This window comes from Chinchilla lanigera, unplaced genomic scaffold (genome assembly GCF_000276665.1).
Source record: "Chinchilla lanigera isolate Chin_1 unplaced genomic scaffold, ChiLan1.0 scaffold00069, whole genome shotgun sequence".
NCBI classification, from domain to species: Eukaryota; Metazoa; Chordata; class Mammalia; order Rodentia; family Chinchillidae; genus Chinchilla; species Chinchilla lanigera.
The window spans coordinates 12,321,409-12,341,255 of record NW_004955470.1 but is presented as its reverse complement, the minus strand read 5'-3'; the positions used below and the strand labels follow the sequence as shown (position 1 = coordinate 12,341,255).

General features: G+C 58.4%; 1 protein-coding gene across 1 annotated transcript in view; it reads left to right on the top strand.

Moving 5' to 3' along the window:
• The window catches only part of Edar (ectodysplasin A receptor), a 51,876-nt gene that overhangs the window by 21,300 nt on the left and 10,729 nt on the right, over positions 1-19,847 (top strand). The window contains exons 2-5 of the mRNA XM_005400813.2: positions 14,293-14,352; positions 14,768-14,890; positions 15,227-15,408; positions 19,439-19,524. Of these exons, the coding sequence (XP_005400870.1) occupies positions 14,311-14,352; positions 14,768-14,890; positions 15,227-15,408; positions 19,439-19,524 (433 nt within the window). The 5' untranslated portion in view covers positions 14,293-14,310. The remainder of the gene's footprint in view (positions 1-14,292; positions 14,353-14,767; positions 14,891-15,226; positions 15,409-19,438; positions 19,525-19,847) is intronic.

Below are 19,847 nucleotides of genomic sequence, written 5' to 3'. Positions count from 1 at the left end.
CAGTACACATCCCGACCACAAAGGGCCTGGCGTCCAGGATGAGGACAAGGATCCTGCTGTCTGCCTCTGTCTGAGGGGTGCATGAGGCACTCAAGAGAGGCCACACGGAGGGGCCAGCTGGGGTGGGACACAGGCTCCCTGAGGACTCAGCTGGCAGAGGCCACTGACCTGCGCAGGGGTATCACCGGTGGCATTACCATCCTGTCCCTGAATGTGTTTCTCTGTCCCTTCATGACAAGTTGTGTTCTTCTTCTCTCTGGGCCTCTGGACCCCAGGCAGGGCCTTGGGGCTCTGTGGCAGTGGCCATTCCACCATCTGCCCCTGCTCTTTCAGATATGTGCCACCGTGCTATTAGTAGATACCACTTTTATCGTCAGGAAAGCATGGGAAGAGCATCAGTGACACAGCCAGGTGAAGGTGCCGTCCACCTCTGTCCTCTGGCCAGGCACGAGCAGGAGGGGCCCTACCAGGCTCCTCCTGCCCCAGCCTGTTCGCGCCTACTGGGTAGCCTGGTCTGGCATTCTAGAGGAACCCTATGGTCAGCTAACCAAATTGTGACATAGCAATCGTCCACTAATACTTTGATGCCTGGGGGGGAGCATTGTCTCCTAGGAGAGCATGAATTGGGTCCTAGAAATGCCCAGTTGGCACCATGGTTTGATGACAGATCCGCACCCCTTGTGTTAGTGTCACCACCAGCTGGAACGCTGCCACCATCCTGTGCTGTCCCCACCCTGTGCCCTCCCCAGAAAGCTCCGCTGCTCAAACACCCATGGCCTTCCTCAAGGCAGTGGGCCAGGACAGTGCCTTACCATGTAGAACAGGAAGACAGTGTCACTAGGGAGGGCGGTCCCTGGCTTGTCGGCCTCTGGTTTCCTATAGATGTGTGTGGAGCGGGGACACATCAGCTCCTTCCAAGGCTCCAGTTTCTGTGGTGGGGACCGTGGAGCAGCCAGAGTCTCTGAGGACACAGCTCCTTCCTCAGATGGCACCACTCATGGGGTGCTAGGGGCCCTGCCATGTCTGTCCAGGTTGAGCCCCACCTGTCCCAGGGGGTCAGATGTCCCAGAAGGGTCAGATGCTGGCCAGGCCTAGCCCAGGGGTGTGCTGGGCACAGCTGCCCCTCAGCCCCTCTGTGGCTGTGGGAACCTAATTTGGACCAAGTTCAGCCCGGGACGGCCAAGCATGGAGACACAGTGTTTTGTCCAGGGAGGACCCCTTTTGGGTAGGTGCATGGAGACCCCACGTTGCGTGCTCTTCCTGCCTAGGAACTTGACACCATGGCGCCCCTCCCCCTCAGGAACCCACTGACATTCGAGGAGATCACTTAGGCCCTGCACTTGGTCTCTCCTCCTGGCACTTTCCAAGGCATTGCCTGCTTCACAGGTGCTGAGGACCTGGTTCTCTGGGGGTCTTGCTCTCAGGGAAGACGCAGCTCCAGCATGGGTCAGCCCCTCCCCGACTGGGCTGAGCAGGTCCCTGGGTCCCAGACACAGCGTCCCATCCTTGCCATCTCAAGCTCGGCCTGGCCAGCCTTGCACTGGTCCCTGTGTCGGCTGCCTGCACCCCACACACCCTGCTGCCGCCTGGATCCTGCGTGGCTGTTAATGAATGTGACAACCCGCTTTGCCTTCGTTCTGGATTCTGGGTCGTAAGGTGCAGCACCGCCGCCAGGGCTCATCACAGGGGTCATGGAAGCCAGAGAGTTCGCACCTTCAAGCTCGGCCTTTGGAACAAGCACAGCACCCGTCCTTTCTCGGTGGTACTGGTTCCGCCACACTGGCCACCAGGGCTTGCTGGGACGGTGGCTTCACAAAACGTGGCTGCAGCGGCCAGGTACGCCATGGACTGTGGCCTGTGGAGCCTGGACATCACCTGTCCCTGCCAGTCCTTCCAGGCGCCTGAAGGCCCAGACCATACACAGCCAGAACCTTGCTCTTGGGCTCGGGCTGCTCGGCCACGCTGACTCTGGGCCTGCACAAAGCTGACCCCACTGACCCAAAAGCAAAACTCGGCGTCTTCCGCAGAGTGCTGGCTTTCCACAGAGCTGTCCCAGGGGCCTCCCGCTGCCCCTGCCCTTTGATCTCTGCCTCCACCCTCTCTCCCTGCCCTGCCCTTTGTGCTCTGCCCCCGCCTCACCCTCTGTCCTGCCTCTGCCCTCCGCCTACCCCTGCCCTAAGCAGCTCTGAGCCTCCCACCTCAACCACAGAGGGCACGTGCCCATCCCCTGCCCTGCCGAGGGAAAGGTCCTGCGTGGCTGTTGATGAAAGTGACACAACCCGCTTTGCCTTCATCCTGGATTATGGGTCGTTAGGTGCAGCACCACCGCCAGCAGCCAGTCTGCGGTTGATTTGGAAACAGACGAGTCCCAACAGCGAGCTGCAGGAAAGGTGTCAGGTATAAATCTCGTCTTCAAACAGTGGGCGCATTCCACACTTCAGAGCGCTGCGCTGAATGAGGCCCTTCTCCGCATCCCCTTTCTTTTCCTGGCTGGAACGGGATGAAAGGCCGGGGGTGTGCGCTCGTTTAGTCTGATAATGAGGGTGAGGCTTGCGGGCATGGTAATTTGGCAGGGTCGGTACTTCCTGTAACAGTTTTACTTTTTTTTTATCCAAGGGCTGCTTAAAGACAAACATTTTTTGTTAAACTGCTGGTAGTCCGTTTTTCTGCAGGAACCGTGCAATTAATCTTGTTTATATTAAAGAGGCAGGTTGTCTTTGTGAGCTTTCCTGAGCTATAATTAATGAGGATCAAAACGTTACAAAAACATAATATTTAGCTTAATGCATTGAGGCTGGGCAACAGCTGCATCAATCAGGGGAGTAACAGGGAAACAAACATCCCTTCCTTTGGAGAAACCCGCTGCTTAGAAGCCAGATCACAGGCGGCTCCCTCCTTGCTCACGGGCAGCCGGGGACGGGGGCTTGGATATCAAACGCTGTGCCAAACCCATCACGCCAGCAGCGCAGCTGGGGGCCCTCGGATGAGTCTCTCCAGGTGCGCCTGCATGACCAGAGCAAAGGCCCAAGGGTCACCGCTGGGAAGGAGGCTCAGGTCACTGAACCTGCCGACACCCCACACACTCCAGGTGCCAAGCCGGCCTGGGCTGCTCGTCCCGGAGCCCTCGGTTTGCAGCTTGTCACCAGAATCTAGGGCTGGGGTGCCGCTTAGCCATTCCATTGCCAGTACCCAAAGTTAATTTTTAAAAAATCAGTACAGAGCCAGTGAGCAAGAACAGCCAGACCGAAGCACCTGCCAGGCCATGGCTCCCCTGAGAGTTCACAGGGGTGATCTGCCCATGAAGGTGGCAGGGCCTCCCCTCCTGCCAGGTGCCAGGGAAGCAGCTGCTGGCCACCCAGGAGCTGAGGGCAGGACCCGGCACACACCTGTGCAGGCAAACCTTTCTGCCAACCTCACAGCCCTGAGATCCTAGGCGCAGAGGTGCGGGACGAGGAGGAAACTGTAGATCACATCGCGGACCAGAGGTTTCCGCAGATTCTGGAGATGCAGGGAGAGGGCCCCACAAGCAGAGAAGCTGCAGGAGCAGTGTGTGTGAGAGACGGCTCTGCAAACAGCCTGCGGAAGAGCCCCAGGACCCCACGCTGCGCGAGGTGCCAAGGCCGTGGGTGGCTGTGACCCCAGACGGACAGGCAGCTTCCAGAGCTGCTGCTCCAGACAAGGACATCACGGCCCCACCGTGCTCTTCTCTGCAGCCAGGCCTCACAGGACACCCAGGCATCATCTCAGTCTCCAGTGCTGCTCTCACTGCAACAGTATTCAGCACCGCGAACGTCGGGAGCCAACCTGAAGGTCACCGTCAGTTCGCCTGGTTTAGCTGTGGTCTCCTGTGTAGTGGGAGGCTTTGGATCACTAAGGATCACCGCCTCAGAGTGACTCTGGCCACAGGGAGCAGCCAGCAGACCGCGGGAGCAGGTGCGTGGCCCTGCGAACCCCTTCTGAAAGGCTTGTGTCTGAACAAACTGAAAGGAAGTGCAGCACGCTGGACAGCTGTGGTTTAATCCCGCCCGCCTTTTTTGGTATTCAAAAAAGTACCAAACTTTTTGGGAATCAAACGCAGGACCTCATGCTTGCCAGGCAGGCACTGTGCCACTGAGCTATCTCCCCAGCCCCTAGTTCCCCCTTTTGTTTTATTTTCCAGTTCCCGAAAACTTGGAGAATAGACACATCACCCAGCACACACGCCCGGCCCCACGGTGAACACGCTGCAGCTGGCATCTGGTGGACCCTGCCAGCCCTGAGGTGGTGCTGCTGTCTAACGAGACAGCCAGGGCACAGAGCTGGCTCCATGACTTGCCCGGAGCCGGTACTAAGTGAGGAGGCCAGGATGCTTTCACTGTCATGGGAGCTGGGGACCAGCCCCGGGGCCCTGTACACACTAGCCATGCACTCTACCACCAGGCCGTATCCCCAGCCCTCAAGCCAGGACACTGATGTTAGGGTGCTGTTCCTAGAATCATCTCCCAACAGTGCCAACATTAACACTAGCCGTGAGTGCCTCCCTGGAGGAGATGCCCCACCAGTGTACTACTTACAATGTAGTGTGACTTTCTGAATAGCACCATCTCCCTGCTGAGTGATGGCTGAGTCAAGGTCACTGAGAACTGGGGCAGAGAGGAGCAGGTCAGCATGGCCCAGGTGTGGGCAGGGGCATGGCTGAGAAGGGAAGGTGTAGAGCACCGAGGCTGCTGGAATGGGGTGCAGTGGGGCCCACGAGAGGGTGACCTGGCTGCAGAAGGTCCCTGAAAGTTCCCTGGGTCATGACCACTCTAGTGCTGAACACCCCAGGGGACACACTGACGCCGTCTCCCAGGCGCCAAGCATGACCCTGCCTGGCATCCGCCATCCCGTAGGTCTCCAAAAGGGAATGGCTCCGAACACAGAGCTCTTGGCACAGAGTGCGGCCGGCTGGGCCCAGAAGGCTCTCTGAGGGTGTAGGCAGAGGGGTGGTCGGGCTGGCCAGGGTGACCGGGAGATGCAGAGAGAAGGGCAGGTAGTCTGTGCCTTCCAGGTCCTCAAGTCTTAGCGCACCTCCCAGGAGACACCTGGCAAGACTTGAGGCTCAGAGGTCTCTTCTACCCATGTCCAATGCCCAGTCCCTCCCACAGCTGCGCTGCCGACTGCCCTACTATTGCCAGGACTCGATGGGTCGATGTTTCAGGAGGGTGACTGGGAGTCTCACTGTAAGAGACAGTAGGAACACTAAGGACCTGGCATGTGGGGGGCAGGGAAGCAGGAAGGAAGTGTAGGCTGGGGGCCACGCCATGGGGAGCACTTGGCACTGCACGGACAGCACAGGACGTGGCCCCCTGAGACAGAGACAGTCGAGCCATTCAGGACCCATGAGGCCGAGTGGGAGGATGCACCACCGAGATCTGTGGGCAGTGTTTGGAACTGGGGGCTGAGAACATCTAGAAACTGTGGAACAGGATTCCAGAAATAAAAGGAATCCCAGAAACTAGCAGGAAAGTTCTGCTGGGCCTGGGCCCAACTCCGCACAGCCTGGATGGAGCCCCTGGCTCAGGATGCATGGAGCCCAGGGCTCACGGGGTAGACAGAGCCTCAAGGCTCAAAGGATGGACAAATTCAGATCTCGTGGGACAGACGCCCTGGGGCTGTGGGGTGGGCAGAGCCCAGGCTCGCAGGCAGGAAGCTTTGACGGGCTGCCTAACCTGCGGGCAGAGCCCTCACTGGGCCCTGTGGGACCTGACTGAGACCCAGAAAGCCTCAGCCACAGGAAAAATGTTGCAACCTTAGGACAAAAGGCAACAACCAGAAGACCAGCCCTAACAAAGGACGAAGCCAACCCTGACCAGTTCACTTAATTTGGCACCTACCAGAGTAAAGCTGAGCACTCTGGATGTGGGTCCCCGGCAAGGCACCGCTATGCTGTCCTGCACACAGACAAGACCCCCGACCTAGGAGAGGGGGAGTGGGCCCACAGCCCTCTCCAAACAGCACAGTTGGCAGAAACTAACTCAAGATCACCCAGGTGTTGGAATCAACAAAGACTTTAGAACAACGACTTCTACCATCTTCAAGGACTTACACGGAACATTGAACATACTGAGTGATCGATGAGAATCTCAGCAAAGAAAGTGAAGGTATTTTTTAAAAGGAAAAGTCTATTAATGAAAGAAAGAAAGAAAATTCTAGAACGGACAAATACAATATCAGAAATGAGAAATTCTCCAGAAAGCTTTAACCACACCGTGAAGATTGGAAGAACTGATATTGGCTTCACTGAAATCATATGAAGAAGAGAAAAAAATTTAAAATATTTTTATCATGTCCTTCATTGTTCAGAAACTTCCATCTCCTCCCTGTCTCCTTAATGGGAGCAAAACCCTGATGTCCACAGGCTTTTGCAGTCAAACCCCAAACGACCTCCCAGCCCTGTACCAACCCTCAGCCCAGGCCGGGTCTACGAACCCAGCGAACTGACCGGTGCCACCCTGCACTCCGTGCCTCAGCCCGGATCCGAACTCCTTTCTCCCGGTCCCTCGGGTGATGTCAAAGTCCTTCGCCCACAGCACTGTCCCTAGGGCACCCACGTCTGGGTCTCCCCAACAGAGAAAGTGACGAGGACACTCCTGTGCTCCTCTCTAGTCCTGCGCATGGCTGGCTGTCCTGTCCACGCCCTGAGGGGCGCTCACTTTACTCACCTGTGCGCCGTGTGTGAGGGCTGTGGTTAGCTCAGCCTTCTGGCTAGGTGTATCCCTGTGCGTGCTGCACGGGCCTCCCCAGAGGGTCCCCTGTGGGTGCTCAGATACCCTGCCTGAAGAGTCCTGTCATGGCTCGTGTCTAGATGTCCCTCCAAAGCCTCATGTGTTCGTGGGGGTGGGGGGCTTTTCAGAGGTGGCTGCACTTAGAGTGTGTGGTGCTGGGATCAGGGTGTGATTACTAAATCGGTCCCCTGACTGCTCTGGCATAGTTCTGGGTGTGGATAATGTGAAGGCCTCCCTGGGTCTGAGTGCTACCCACCCTAAAAGTGGGTATCCTGGAGAAAATACCGTGGACCTTTGACTTACGAACTCAATTCGTTCCCAAGGGCTAGGTGTAGCTCAAGTTGTTGATTAAAGGCTCTACACAGCCTTCAAAGTCTCTCTCCTGTAACAGGCAGATCTCACTGTCCTTAGAGAGACAGTGGCCCAGGACTTCTCAATTAATCCCACACAGAAAAGGATGTTGTAACATTCCTTCCAGAACTCTTCAAGGGTTAAATCTGTGTCTGAGACCATCTGGAAGCACAAGCGGCCAGCAATCAGGTCATAACTCGAGACTTTGGTCGTAAATTAAAACTAAAGTTCTGGTCATAACCAAGTTGTTTGTACGTAGACCCGGTAATAACTCGAGGGTCCACTGTATAAGAGACGGAAGAGAGCTGCTGTTGTTGCTGGCGGCTTCTTCATTGCTTCACTGCTTTGCTGCCTTCTGCCTACCGTGGACTGTGTCTCCTCTGTGATGCCCTTGCCTTGAACCAGCCAACTGTGGACTGAAGCCTCTGCAAACTGTGATCTATATAAACCTCTCCTCCTTTACCTTTGGGTGTCGAGTACTGCGTCTCAGCAATGAGAAAAGTAACAAAGATAGGCCCTGAGGCACAGTGCCCAGCAGAGGCCATGAGGGCACCAGCTGACCTCTTGCTGGGTCCCTTTACCCTGGCCCAATCTCCAGTCCCCCGGGGGATGTGTCCCTGACAATCTACCCTCTTGAAGAACCCCCGGAGACCAGCCAGTGGCCTTGGTGACCTCTCAGCACCTTTGGCCTGGTTGGGATGTGGTATTCTGAGGTCAGCGCCCTCTCATCTGCTGCAAGGCTCCTAAATCTCAGGCTATGTCATCATCTCAGCTCAGCCCCTCTTTGGGATTGGGGAGAAATGAGGACATCTGTGCTCCGTGTGGTACAGGGCTGGAACCCTATGCGGATGGAAGATTGGGCCTCACAACCCCAACCTGTCCTCCAGCCTCAAACAACTTCTGTGTGGGCAAGAGGAGCACGGTGCTTCTCATTCTAGTTTTTAAAGGAAAGGTTTGGGCCGGGGATGTAGCTCAGCAGCATAGGCGCTTGCCTGGCAAGCCTGAGGTCATGAGTTTGATTCCTTGTACCAAAAAAAAAAAGGCCAGGCATGATGGCATACCCCTGTAATCCCAGCACTCGGGAGGCTGAGGCAGGAGGATTGTTGCGAGTTTGAGACCAGCCTGGGCTGCAAAGTGAGCTCAAGGCCAGCCTGAACTGCATAGTGAGACCCTGTCTCAAAAAGACAAAAAAAAACCAAAAAACAATTAAAGGAAAGGCTTTTTCATGATGACAAACCACATGCTGGCTTGGAGGCTGGTTTCCAAGAGAAACAGCAGCAAGAAGATGATGTGGCCATAGAGAAGGCAGACACACTAGAAGTAACCCTCAGAACAAGAAGAGCACGGGGTGACCAGACTGTGTCCCCCATTAGCCAGAAAGCAAGACTGTCAGAGGCGCGTGTGTGAGTCCTGCAGCTTCTCCAGCACCAAGGAACCCAGAATTAGCAAAAGGAGCCCTTTGAGGACCCGCATCTACAAACCTGACCTCTGGATGTTGCCCAGGTGGAGTGCTGGCCTAGCAGGAGAAAGGCCCTGGATCCAATTCCCAGCATAGCCTGAAAACAAACAAACAAACAGAAAACTATGTATCTTCAAATAACACACATCTGTCCATCCCTAGCCTCATGGTGCACACAGAGGATGTGGAGCACACACGTGTGTATCATGCAGTCACCCACACAGCACATGACACTACTGGCCTGCATGCTGGCTTCAGCACTGTACATCCAGGAGTCTCTGCTGAGGGGAGGGGCCTCATTCTAGGGCCGTAGGAGCGGCTGGGGGAGGGCCAGGGTCCTCACAGACATGGAGTGAGCATGTGACGTCCTCCCGGGTGGTTGCCAGCCCGTGCAGAGACTCACACAGGAACGTGTGCTTGGATGAGTGCTTTTAACAGAGGAAGCCAAAGGAGCAGCACCCACCCAGGCTCCTCCCTCTCTGTCTCCTTCTGGGGCCCCCACCACCGGAAGTGACGTCCCTCAGCCTGACACCTGGGTCCACCAGGCAGCTCACGGGTCCTGGTGTCCTCCCTGCTCAGGGATGAGTAAAGCCCGGTTGCGTGCACAGATTTCACTTCGTTGATCCATTTGGGGTCTGTGACCTTTTGAGATAAAAGTGTCCCACATGTGTTTTAAGGGCAGGCCGCATGCTCCCTTTCCGGTCATTCCCGGCCACGCTTCTGACAGTCAAGACACTGGCAGCACAAGTAGTGCAAACCCTGCTTGTGCAGCCCGACCTCTGCTTGGCTCACCAGGCCCAGAGCCGTGACCCCTTCTGGGCCTTCATAAATTAATGGGTCTCGGGGCTTTCAGGTTTTAGTATGTGGTAATTTTAGTGCCAGCATCATCCAGCTGCAGATACTCTGGCGTCACACAGGGCTCTTGGCATGGGAATGAGGAATAACGGCGTTCTGGGTCCGTCATGAGACACCTCGTAAACAGGTCTTTCTGCGATGTATGCCTGGGTTACTGGCAGGGCACCGGCTGGCCCTGGCATGGACAGTGTCTTCACTCCCTGCACTGCAGGGCGAGCTCCTGGAACCCATAGCACACAAGCCACAGCCACAGCCTGCGCGTGGCCAGGGTCAGACGCCCACACAGTGCATTTCCCTGTCACCATCTGGTGTGACAGGGTGACCACGGGAGCCTTATCACCTCCTGCTGCGTGGGGCGGCTCAGTGGCTGGGCAGCACCTTCCCAAGTGGCACTTCCTATGCCACTGTCTCTGCAAGCCCTCCCTGCAGCCACTGCCCCTGCCCTCCAGCTCCCCGAGGGAAGGTGGCCACCGTGGACGGGGAGCAGCCACGGCTCAGGACAGGCTTTGGCACGTGCTGCCCAGGGCACCTTAGACCCAGCCCAGCACAGGGAGATCCCCACCTGAGGCTGCTAAGGATGCACCACCATCTTTTTTTAAACCTTCTTAGTTGTAGGTGCACATAATCCTTAGGTGTATTTACAGGGCATGTGTGACATGTCAGTACATGGATACCACATGTCATGGTCAACCGGCAGCTAGCAAAGCCGTCCCCCCAGATAGTCACCATCCTCGCTAGCTTTCCGTGTCATTTAGTTGCTGGCCGTGCCGTGCTACAGAAAACCAGCAGCTGGTCCTCCCACACCAGGGCTCTGGATCGCCCAGCCTTCTGTGGGCCTGGCCTGCCTGCTGCCTGCTGCTTTTCTACGAAGTGTGCTTAAGACTTCAGCTTCTCTACCTGGAAGAAAGCACAGGGCTGTGAATACCCTAAAAGTAGGGTGCAACTGCAATACAATCACCCATGCAAAATGAACTGCGCGAGAAGAAAGAAGCCGGGACAGGAGATTCTGCTCGCTGCCCTGCGGTCCAGCTCGCAGGGGCGTGAACAGCCCCCATTCCTCTGGGTCCTACAAGCCCCAGCACCCGGGGCAGACTGTCCGGCACATCCAGCCAAGCCTGCAGGTGCCTTGTGAGGTTCAGCTGTGCAGGGCCTTGTGGCACCAGGCTGGGAGAATGTGTTTTCAAACCAGCAGAACAAGGCCCCGAATCTGACAGGACGGAAGGACCCAAATTTATGAGCTCCTTGCTTCATGCTGGGACTCGAATTCAAGGAAGGAAAACAAAGTCCTGTGTGAGGGGACGTTCGGGTTATTTATAGCTGTGTACCCTGTGGGTCACCCGTCTGAGGACACAGCCCCTCCCCCACAACAGGAGCGAGGGCCCCCCTTCCCGGCTCCCTCACTCTCCTCTCCTCTCCTCCTCTCCCCCTCTCCACTCTCCTCTCCTGAAAGGCAGAGGCCTGTGTGGGAGGGGAGGAGACGCTGGCACGTGGCCCGAGAGCTCCGACCACCTGGGCCCGACCCTGCATGCTGTGTTTCTCAGGGCTCCCCACACTGCACCACAGGAGGGCAGGCGGGGAGGCCCGGCCAGGCACCAAGCCACCAGCCTCCCTGGCCTCAGCAGCTCTGGGACCCCTCTCCTGGGCGGTGTAGGAGGCAGAACCCGAGCAGACCTGGTCAGGTCCTCAGCTCTGTGTGGCCCAGGCAGGTCACTCAGCCTCTCCGGTTAACGGGGTGGCAAGTGCTTCCTGCGGCCATTCAGGCACTGACTAGGAGGACTGCGTGTGCAAGCACAGGCCAAGGGGCCCTGCGCCTGCCTGCAGCAGCCACGACTCCCCTACAAACACAGCGCGGGGACATGTGCGTCCCCCGGGTGCGTGAGGCTGCCCCTGACACAGGACAGTCTCAGCGCAAAGGCCCTTCCAGCCCCACAGCCTGGCACAGCCTGACGCCCAGGTTTGTCCTAGGCAGGGAAGGCAGAGACCCCAGCCACGGGGTGTGAGGTCTGGGAACTGCGACTCCCTGGGGCCCGTGACCACAGCTTCTGCGTCCGGGGCTGGGACCACGGTGGGAAGGTCATGGCTGATGGCGGCAGGCCATTTCCCGTGCACGCCACATGGTCTCCCAAAGTGACCTTGGGAAGTGTCCACTATGGCCGGCGCTGGACAGACACCGCCATTCTTCCCCGCTTTGGCTTCCCTCTGTCCACACTCACAGTGGGGTGCAGGCTCTGCGTGGACCTCGCAACTTCCAGGCCACGTGTCCACGTCAGCGGCCTGCGGGACTGGGGTCCCCGCAGGCTTCAAGGTTGGGGAGGCGGTGAGGGACGGGAGCCTCCAGAGGCCTGGTGACAGTGGGACACGCACGTGGGCTCTTGGGGCACCTGTAGCACTGTGAGGCCAGGAAACAACGAAACCACCTTTAAAATGTCAGAGCAAAAGGAGCCGAAGTGGATAAACACGAGGCAAGCGGATGAACACTGAGCTCTGCTGAACACTGGGCACCGCTGCTCCACAGTAAAGGGATCGTGTGCCCGGCCTCGCAGCAAGGAGCTGACCAGGCACCTGCAGGGCGGGGGTTGTGTTGATTTGTGTGCGTTCAGGTTGGTGTCCAATAGGTGCTCAGTAAACACTGCACATGGACAGATGGACAGATGGATGGATGGGTGGGTAGGACCTGAACTTGTAGTCCTCCTGCCTCAGCCTCACTCAGTCCTGGGCTTACAGGCCTGCACCACCACACCTGGTGCCCTGGTTCTTTTAAACCCTTGTGTAGGGGCTGGGGATTTAGCTCAGCGGCAAAGCGCCTGCCTGGCAAGCGCAAGGTTGTGAGTTCGGTTCCCAGTACCGGAGAAAAACCAAAAAAATAAATAAATAAATAAACCCTTGTGTGATGATGCTCAAAGCTCTCAAGGGCTGGTGCTCTGTGGTCAGGCATCTCCACATCCGCTCGGGCCTTGGAGGGGAAACTGCTCAAGGTGGTGCCTGACCTCAAGCCCTGGGCCCTCCGGCAGGCCCAGGGAGCCTCACCTGCAGCCAGAGCACCTGGAGATGGGGCAGGGAGAACCCCTCTCAGTAGTGGCAGGTGTGGGCTGGGAGAGACAGGAGACAGATGGGAGGAAGCAGTGGAGAGGCTCATTGCTCAAGATCTAGCATTAATTAGTGTTCTCCCTGGGCCATAAATCACAGCCTGGCAGCCCCTCCAGCTGCTGTCACAGTGACCTCCAGCTGCTGTCACAGGGGGGAGGCCTGGGGAAGGGCAGGGAGGCCGCCAGCAGCTCCCTCGGGCTGCTCCAGGAGCAGAGCCAGGAGGCTGGGGGAGGGAGGCTGGGCCAAGGCTCCCTCTCGTAGGCAGAGCTGCTGGCCTCCTCTCCAGCCCGGGGCAGCTCCGGTCAGCACCCTGCCTCCTGCCCCCAGCCTCCTACCCAGCATTGTCTCCTTGGAAGTAGACCACTCTATCGTGGTCCTGGGCAGCCTCTAGCTAGGTGTTAAGGCAGAGACGGCAGTCAGCTGGAGGTTACGGGTCCCTGGAGGTCCCACACGCTCCCTGGGCATCAAGTCCCTCTCACGTTCCCAACTGTCCCCCACCTGCCAGGCAGGACACAACTTCACAGGCTGAGACGAGGGCACCCCTGGGCACAGAACACTGGGTTCGTGTCTGGCACCTGCATCCTCGTGGACCCCTGTGCAGACTCTGGAGCCCCTGTGTGGGACGCAGGGGTCGCTCCAGCTCCCCGACCCTCTGGGGAGCCATGACAGTGGTGTGGACGCCGCCACACTGTCGCTGTGCTCAGCCCTGGGCACAGAGTCTCAGGACCAAGCCCTCCCCACCCTGAGCACCCCAGGCCCTGTAGCCCCTAGACTCCACAAACATGGTCCCTTGATGCCTCTGTGGCGTGTCCTCCCCTGCTCTCCAGGTGGGTCAGCAAGGACTGCACCTTTCGACCCGGCGTGGCTCAGTGGGTCGGTGCTGGTCTCCGGCCTGCTATATGGGGTAGGGTGAGTGACCAGGACAGTGGGGACAGAGCTCTGAGCTCCAGGTTGGAGCACTGGGCCTCCTTGCTGCCTGCTCCTGGCCCCTCGGGAGGGTCCTGGCCAGGATGCAGCCCACAGGATACAGAGGAAGCAAATCCCCCAACCCCAGCTGCACAACCTGGCCAGGTGAAACTGTGAGGGGTGGTGGGGTGACCAGAAGCCAGACCAGGCCACAGGGTTGGCCTGTCACCTGTCCCCCTGCCTCATTCCTGACTTACAGAAGAAAGTCACTGAGGCCACCTCACATGGGCCAGGCTGCTGCGGGTGGGTACCCACAGACTTCCTGTGTGGGAGCCCAGAGCTGGTGGGCAATGGCGGGCAGGCAGGAAGGCAGGCGTGCCAGGCTCTGGGTCCCAACCTCCAGGTCTGTGCTGTCTTCTGAGGCCTCAGAGCTGCGGGCCTCTACAGAAGATGGTCGGAGCCACCCAGTGTCCAGGGCCCAGGAGGCAGCGCCTGGCCCGATCCCTCACCAGGCTGAGCAGCAGCCTCCGCTGCACACGGCAGCGTGGAGACGTGGTGCCTCCTGCAGTCGCAGCTCCTGCTGTGGGACCTTGGCTGGTCAGGGGCTGCTCTGCCCACCGGGTCTCAGTGGCCAGCAGCGGGCTCCTGCACTCTCGCTCCTCCCCACTCTGGGGCCCGGTTTCCTCTCGGTGTGAGCCAGGCAGCACAGGCCTGGGCACTTGGCCTCCTCTCCACGATGCGGGTGAGGGGCGCAAGGTCGGTTACGGAGTTCAGGCCTGGGCTCAGCTGAACGCATGCCCCCTGGCTGCCGCAGGAGGGCCCTGGCCGCTGGTGGGTCTGTGACAGCAGCTGGGCCAGGACTGCTGTGCTCACACCTGTGTCTTTCAGGTGCCGTCCCCGGAGAGCATGGCGCATGGCAGGTGGATGCCCTGGCTGCCCGTCCTTGTGGTAAGCAGTACTGGTGCCCACTCGTGTGAACCCACTGATCCAGGCCACGCCCTCCACCCACAGGGCCCTGGGTGCCAGCCCTCAGCCTCAGCCTCCCCACAGTGAGGCCGGAGCCCCGGCACTCCAGCCCGCAGAGCTTTGGACCCTGCCTGGCCCAAGCTGGCCTCCTCCAGCTGGGAGCCCCAGCAGGGCCACCTGGTCATGACCTGGGGCCAGAGTGCGGGCACAGAGCACCCCCGAAGCAGCTGGGCCACCTGGACCGAGACAGCGGGCAGGGTGCAGTGGTTGGGTTTGGGTGCTGGAGGGAGGAGGGGCTGTGCCTGCGGACAACCTGTGCGTGCCGGGCCTGGCACCAGTGGAGCTGCTGGGCCACTTTGGACGTGGTGTGGCGCCACAATGGCTTCGCTTGGTGCAGGTGTCCCTGGTGCATTCAGCCAGCGCGGAGTACTCCAGCTGTGGCGAGGACGAGTTCTACAACCAGACCACTGGGCTGTGTCAGCTGTGCCCGCCCTGCGGGCCGGGCGAGGAGCCCTACATGGTAAGGGCCGGTCACAGGCTGAGCGAGGTGAGCCTTTGCTCACAGCCCCCCGTCCTCCATCCCTGGGGACCCCTTCTTGCTCTGACTCAAGGGCATCAGGCCTTCAGGGCTGGGAGCAGCAGCACTTTCAGCCCTGAGTGCCCACCTCCCTCCTTGGCAGGAAGGCACAGCCTGTGGGGCCTGGGGTCCAGGAGGGGCTGAGAAAGCGGGTGCCAGGGCGGCCTCTGGCTGGACTGGGAGGTGGTCCTGGATGGGACCAGAACGGAGCTGGGCCTCTGCCCCAGCCTTTGGGGTTCCCATGCTCCTCACTCACCACCCCCACCGCTTTTCCACCAGTCCTGCGGCTATGGCACCAAGGACGAGGACTATGGCTGTGTGCCCTGCCCTGCCGAGAAGTTCTCCAAAGGGGGTTACCAGATCTGCAGGCGCCACAAGGATTGTGAGGGCTTCTTCCGGGCCACGGTGCTGACACCTGGGGACATGGAGAATGATGCCGAGTGTGGGCCGTGCCTCCCTGGGTAAGTGAGCCCGTGGGCACTGGAGCAGCGTGGATGGCGTAGCAGTGTGGTGCCTGCAGTGTCCCACGTGGGGCAGTGTCCCATTGCAAGGGTGTCACCGAGCAGCAACAGGCAGCCCCGGGTGACTGCCCACGTGAACTCAGCCGAGGGCTCACAGTGAGACAACAGATGCAGAACACTGCAGAGGAAAGCTAAACTTCCACGTGAAGTACAACGCTTGGTGTTTGTAATATTCTGGGGAAAATGAGGGCAAAAACACTAATGAAAGTGTCTCTGGCACACGATGCCTGTAATCACACTATGCTGGGGCTATGTATCCGAAGTCTTTTGAGCTGCAATTAGCCTGAAAGGCATGAAGAGTAAAGCGTCCTCCTTCAAGGCAGCACATGTTGACAAATTCTGCCCAGAGCCAAGAAAACACAGCCTGAATAAGCTGCCACTGCTGACACCTCCCTCCAGTGCTCATGAGGCATAGCGCTTTCCAAGTGCAGGTGTGCTGACTGGGTGGGGAAGGATAGAGGCGATGGGGGTGAGGTGATGGAGGTAGAGGTGGGAGTGGAGACGGACAGAGACGACGGAGGTGGACGTGAGGCAGGTGGGGGTAATGGTGATGAAGGGGTGATAGAGGTGCGGATGATGATGGAGGTATGACTGGAAGTATGGATGACGGGTTGGAGGGGATGGACATGGTGATGACGGTGATGGAGGTGAGGATGATGATGAGGTGGTGGTGGTGATGATGAAGGCGGGTGGTGGTGACGGATGTGATGGACATGGTGATGACAGTGATGGAGGTGGTGGTGATGATGAGGTGGTGGTGATGATGAAGGCGGGTGGTGGTGACGGATGTGATGGACATGGTGATGACAGTGATGGAGGTGGTGGTGATGATGAGGTGGTGGTGATGATGAAGGCGGGTGGTGGTGACGGATGTGATGGACATGGTGATGGTGGTGATGCAGGTGGGATAACGGTGATGGACATGGTGGAAGTGACGATGATGATGGTGGCAGTGACCAAAATATAATGTGGGTTTAAATTTTTTAAAACATTATAGTAAAAGCACTGCCGTAAATCTCCCTCAAAATCCTCCCCCTTGCTTTGAACACACTTATCCCATCAGTTCTGCTACTTTCTGAAGCAGTTCTGGAAGTCCTCTTTCACGAGCGTCCTTACAAGGCGTGATTGAACACATGGTGAATGCGGCTGCAACGCCCTCGATACAAAGGCAGACTGGTAAAAGCATGGTGGGTGCCCTCAGTCATCCATCTCCCTCACGGGCACTGTGCAACTTCTGGCTCCTCCCCAAAGACAAAATGACCATGAAAGGCCAATGTGTGAGTGGATTCGGGACATGAAGGCGGCCACAACAGCACAAGCAAAGACACGCGGGAAAGAGCCCTTCCAGAACCACCTCAGAAAGTGGCAAGGGCCATGGGTGTGTTTGAGGTGAGAGGGAGGATTTTGAGGGGAATTAATGGCCATGTGTCTTTTACAATAATAAGTTTTTATTTAAAGACACTGTATTTTCCTATTACAACTCATACATTTTAAAACTTAGCCCAGTTTTGTCACTAAGAAGCACCCCCTAACTTGGTGTCCACCACCGCCCCTCTGCTGGTGCCTCTGCCCCAGGCTCTGCTTCTGTCTCAGCTCAGGCCTAGCTCCTGAGCCACGGACTCAGATGTCCAGCTCTCTGAGGGCACCCCTGTGTCCCTGACACAGTGTGATCCAAATGTGTCTGTCAAGCGAGTTCACAGCAGGAGAACCTTATCTCAGAACCTTATTTTCCAATATGCAGAAAAAAGCAAAGTGCTTTTTAAAAACACTTTAAAAATAAAAACAGGGAGGCTACAGGATTATTCTCTTAGAGAACTGTGATACGAGTGGAAGCTTTGTCACTGATGGCTTTAGTTCCGTTGCTGCAGCTCTGAGCCCGTCAGAGGACAGAGCAGCCCTGCCACCCAGGCGTCCCCAGGAAAGGGCTCTGGCAGACCTGTGCGGCCCCTGGATGACAGACATTCCGTAGACCTTTACAACACAGGCTGGAATCCATCTCTGAGCACATACACACTTCCTGAGTTTCATCTTGATTGATTCACTCACTGATTTTATTGGTGCAAATACAAGATCCATGAAAGACAAAGCTCTGAGGATTAACTACAGGAAAGACACACACCCTGCTCACCCTGAAGGAGATCGACCCTGTTTGCAACACCGAAATGTATCTCCAGAGCCTGACGCACACCTCAAGTAACATAAGATCTGCAGCATTCAGTCCCGTGAACCTTAAGGTCCGAGGGACCAGGTGGGCGGCAGGGCTAAGGGCAGCCTCACCCCCCTCTGCTGACTGAGTCAGAAGGGAGCCACCTCTGCAGGCACAGTGTCCCAGAAACCCAGGGAGCCCTCAGGTCCTGGAGGGACAGGGGACTGGGGTTGTGGGACACTTTTGGAGCGAGGTTGGACCAAGAAATGAGGCGGAGTTCTCCAAGGGGGCCGCCGAGCCCTGCTCATGGGCCTAGGGCCTGGCTGTCCCTGACCGTGGGGAGAGGCTGGGGACGGGCAGGCCTGATGGAAGCTGGCCCTGGAGACAAGCTGCAGCTTGCGGCTGCCTCAGAGGACCCAGGCCAAGCGGGTAGTCATCGGTAGGGCTCTTCCTGGCTGTCCCTCTGTCCCCTGGCACAGCAGCTGGCTGGTCCTCACCCTCTGCACCAGGACAAAGCACGGCCTCCCACCCCGTGCCAGGGGGTGTGGTGTCCAGTGCTGCCCCACGGACATGGCCGTGGCTCTGCCGGCTCCCTCACATGCCCCCCCGCCCCGTCAGCTTTCTGTTTAAATCAATCCCTCCTGTCCCACAGGGAGCTCCGGCCCGAAGGGCAGCACCTGAGGGCTCTGTGCCTCAGGGGAGGATGAGGGGGTGTTTTGGCAAGGGGCCTCACAAGCTCCGTGAAAGGCTGTTCTCATCCCGAATCCCTGCAGTCACCACACTGCGGCTCTGTCTGTCTTCTGACCCGGGCTGCACAGGCCTCCCCCGTGGTTGGCAGGCCTGCGGATGTGCTGAGTCCTGTGGCAGAGGCAGAGCTTAACAACCAGTGAATGCTTCCCCGTTTGGGAGGATGGGACAAGAGGAGATCTCCTAACCTCCCCAGGGCGCAGAAGGAGGCTCCGCCTGCTCCCTGGGCCTGGCTCTACCTAGAGCAGGGATTCCCACCCAGCATCCCGCTGCCATCCACAGGGCTTTGAGGTGCATGACTAATAAGACAGACTAGAAACCACAGAAAGTTCAGTATGTGCCGGCGGTGGAATCAGGGAAGGCAGCAAGCCCAGCTCCTTTCATTTAATTGACCTCTCATTATGTGGCAAATGGCTAGTTGGGGGAAGGGGTGGCAGGAGCTGGTGGAGGGAAGGAGCTGGGCCTGGGAGGAGAGGCCCCGTGTGAGTGCATGCGTGTGCGTGTGTGTGTGTGTGTGTGTGTGTGTGTGTGTGTGTGTGTGTGGGAGCGTCGGCAGGCAAGCAGGGCTGCGGTGAGAAGTGTCCTCCTCTGTATGAGTGTGCAGCCACTGCACAGGGCGCAGTCTTGACGGGGCCTGTGCTCTCCACCAGCCAGCTCCCCTCAGGTCATCCGCAGCCTCACAGGTGGTCTGGGGCACCATCTGGACTCATGGGGAGTGCTGTGGGCAGTGCTGCTGAAGTCTGGGGCCATGGCTCTGGGAGTGGACCCCAAGAGGCGCTCCTCCTCCAGATGCCCACGTGGCCGCACCCAAATATTCTGGGGGCGATGCCCATGAAGACACTGACATGTACTAATAGATCCCTCAGGGTCAGAGCCAAAAGATGGGAAGTGGGGGGCAGGCTGGAGGGGAGGCCCATTCTGAAAAAAGAAAGTCCGCTCAGGACACAGAACCCCATGGAAACCGGAGCCTGGCGCTGCCGAGGGGTGCGACCCACCCCGGCTGCCCCAAGCCCGGCCGACTCCCGCCAGATGCCACCGCGGCCCCTCACCTACCTGCGGTCCCTCTTGTCCCCGCAGCTACTACATGCTGGAAAACAGACCCAGGAACATCTACGGCATGGTCTGCTACTCCTGCCTCCTGGCGCCCCCCAACACCAAGGAATGTGAGTGCCGCGCGGGGAAAGAGGTGGCTTTGGGGCGGCAGGTGACCGGGAAGCGAGCTGGCCACAGCACGCCGCTCCTGCGCTGTGCTGGCCTTGGGTGCCTGAGGCTCTGGGTTCTGTCCCCGGAGCCCCAGAGTAACATCAGCCCTGCCCTGCCCGTCTCCTGGAAAAGCCAGGGCTCACGGGTGCAAAGGTAGGCCACGGGGAGCAGAGATGGCGGAGGACGAGTCCTGGACCCCGCCCTGCCCGCCGCGGCCCCGCAGTCGCCAGCGATCGTGCTCTGGGGCGCAGAGCGGGAGGTGTCCACAGGGGCGAGGGGAAGC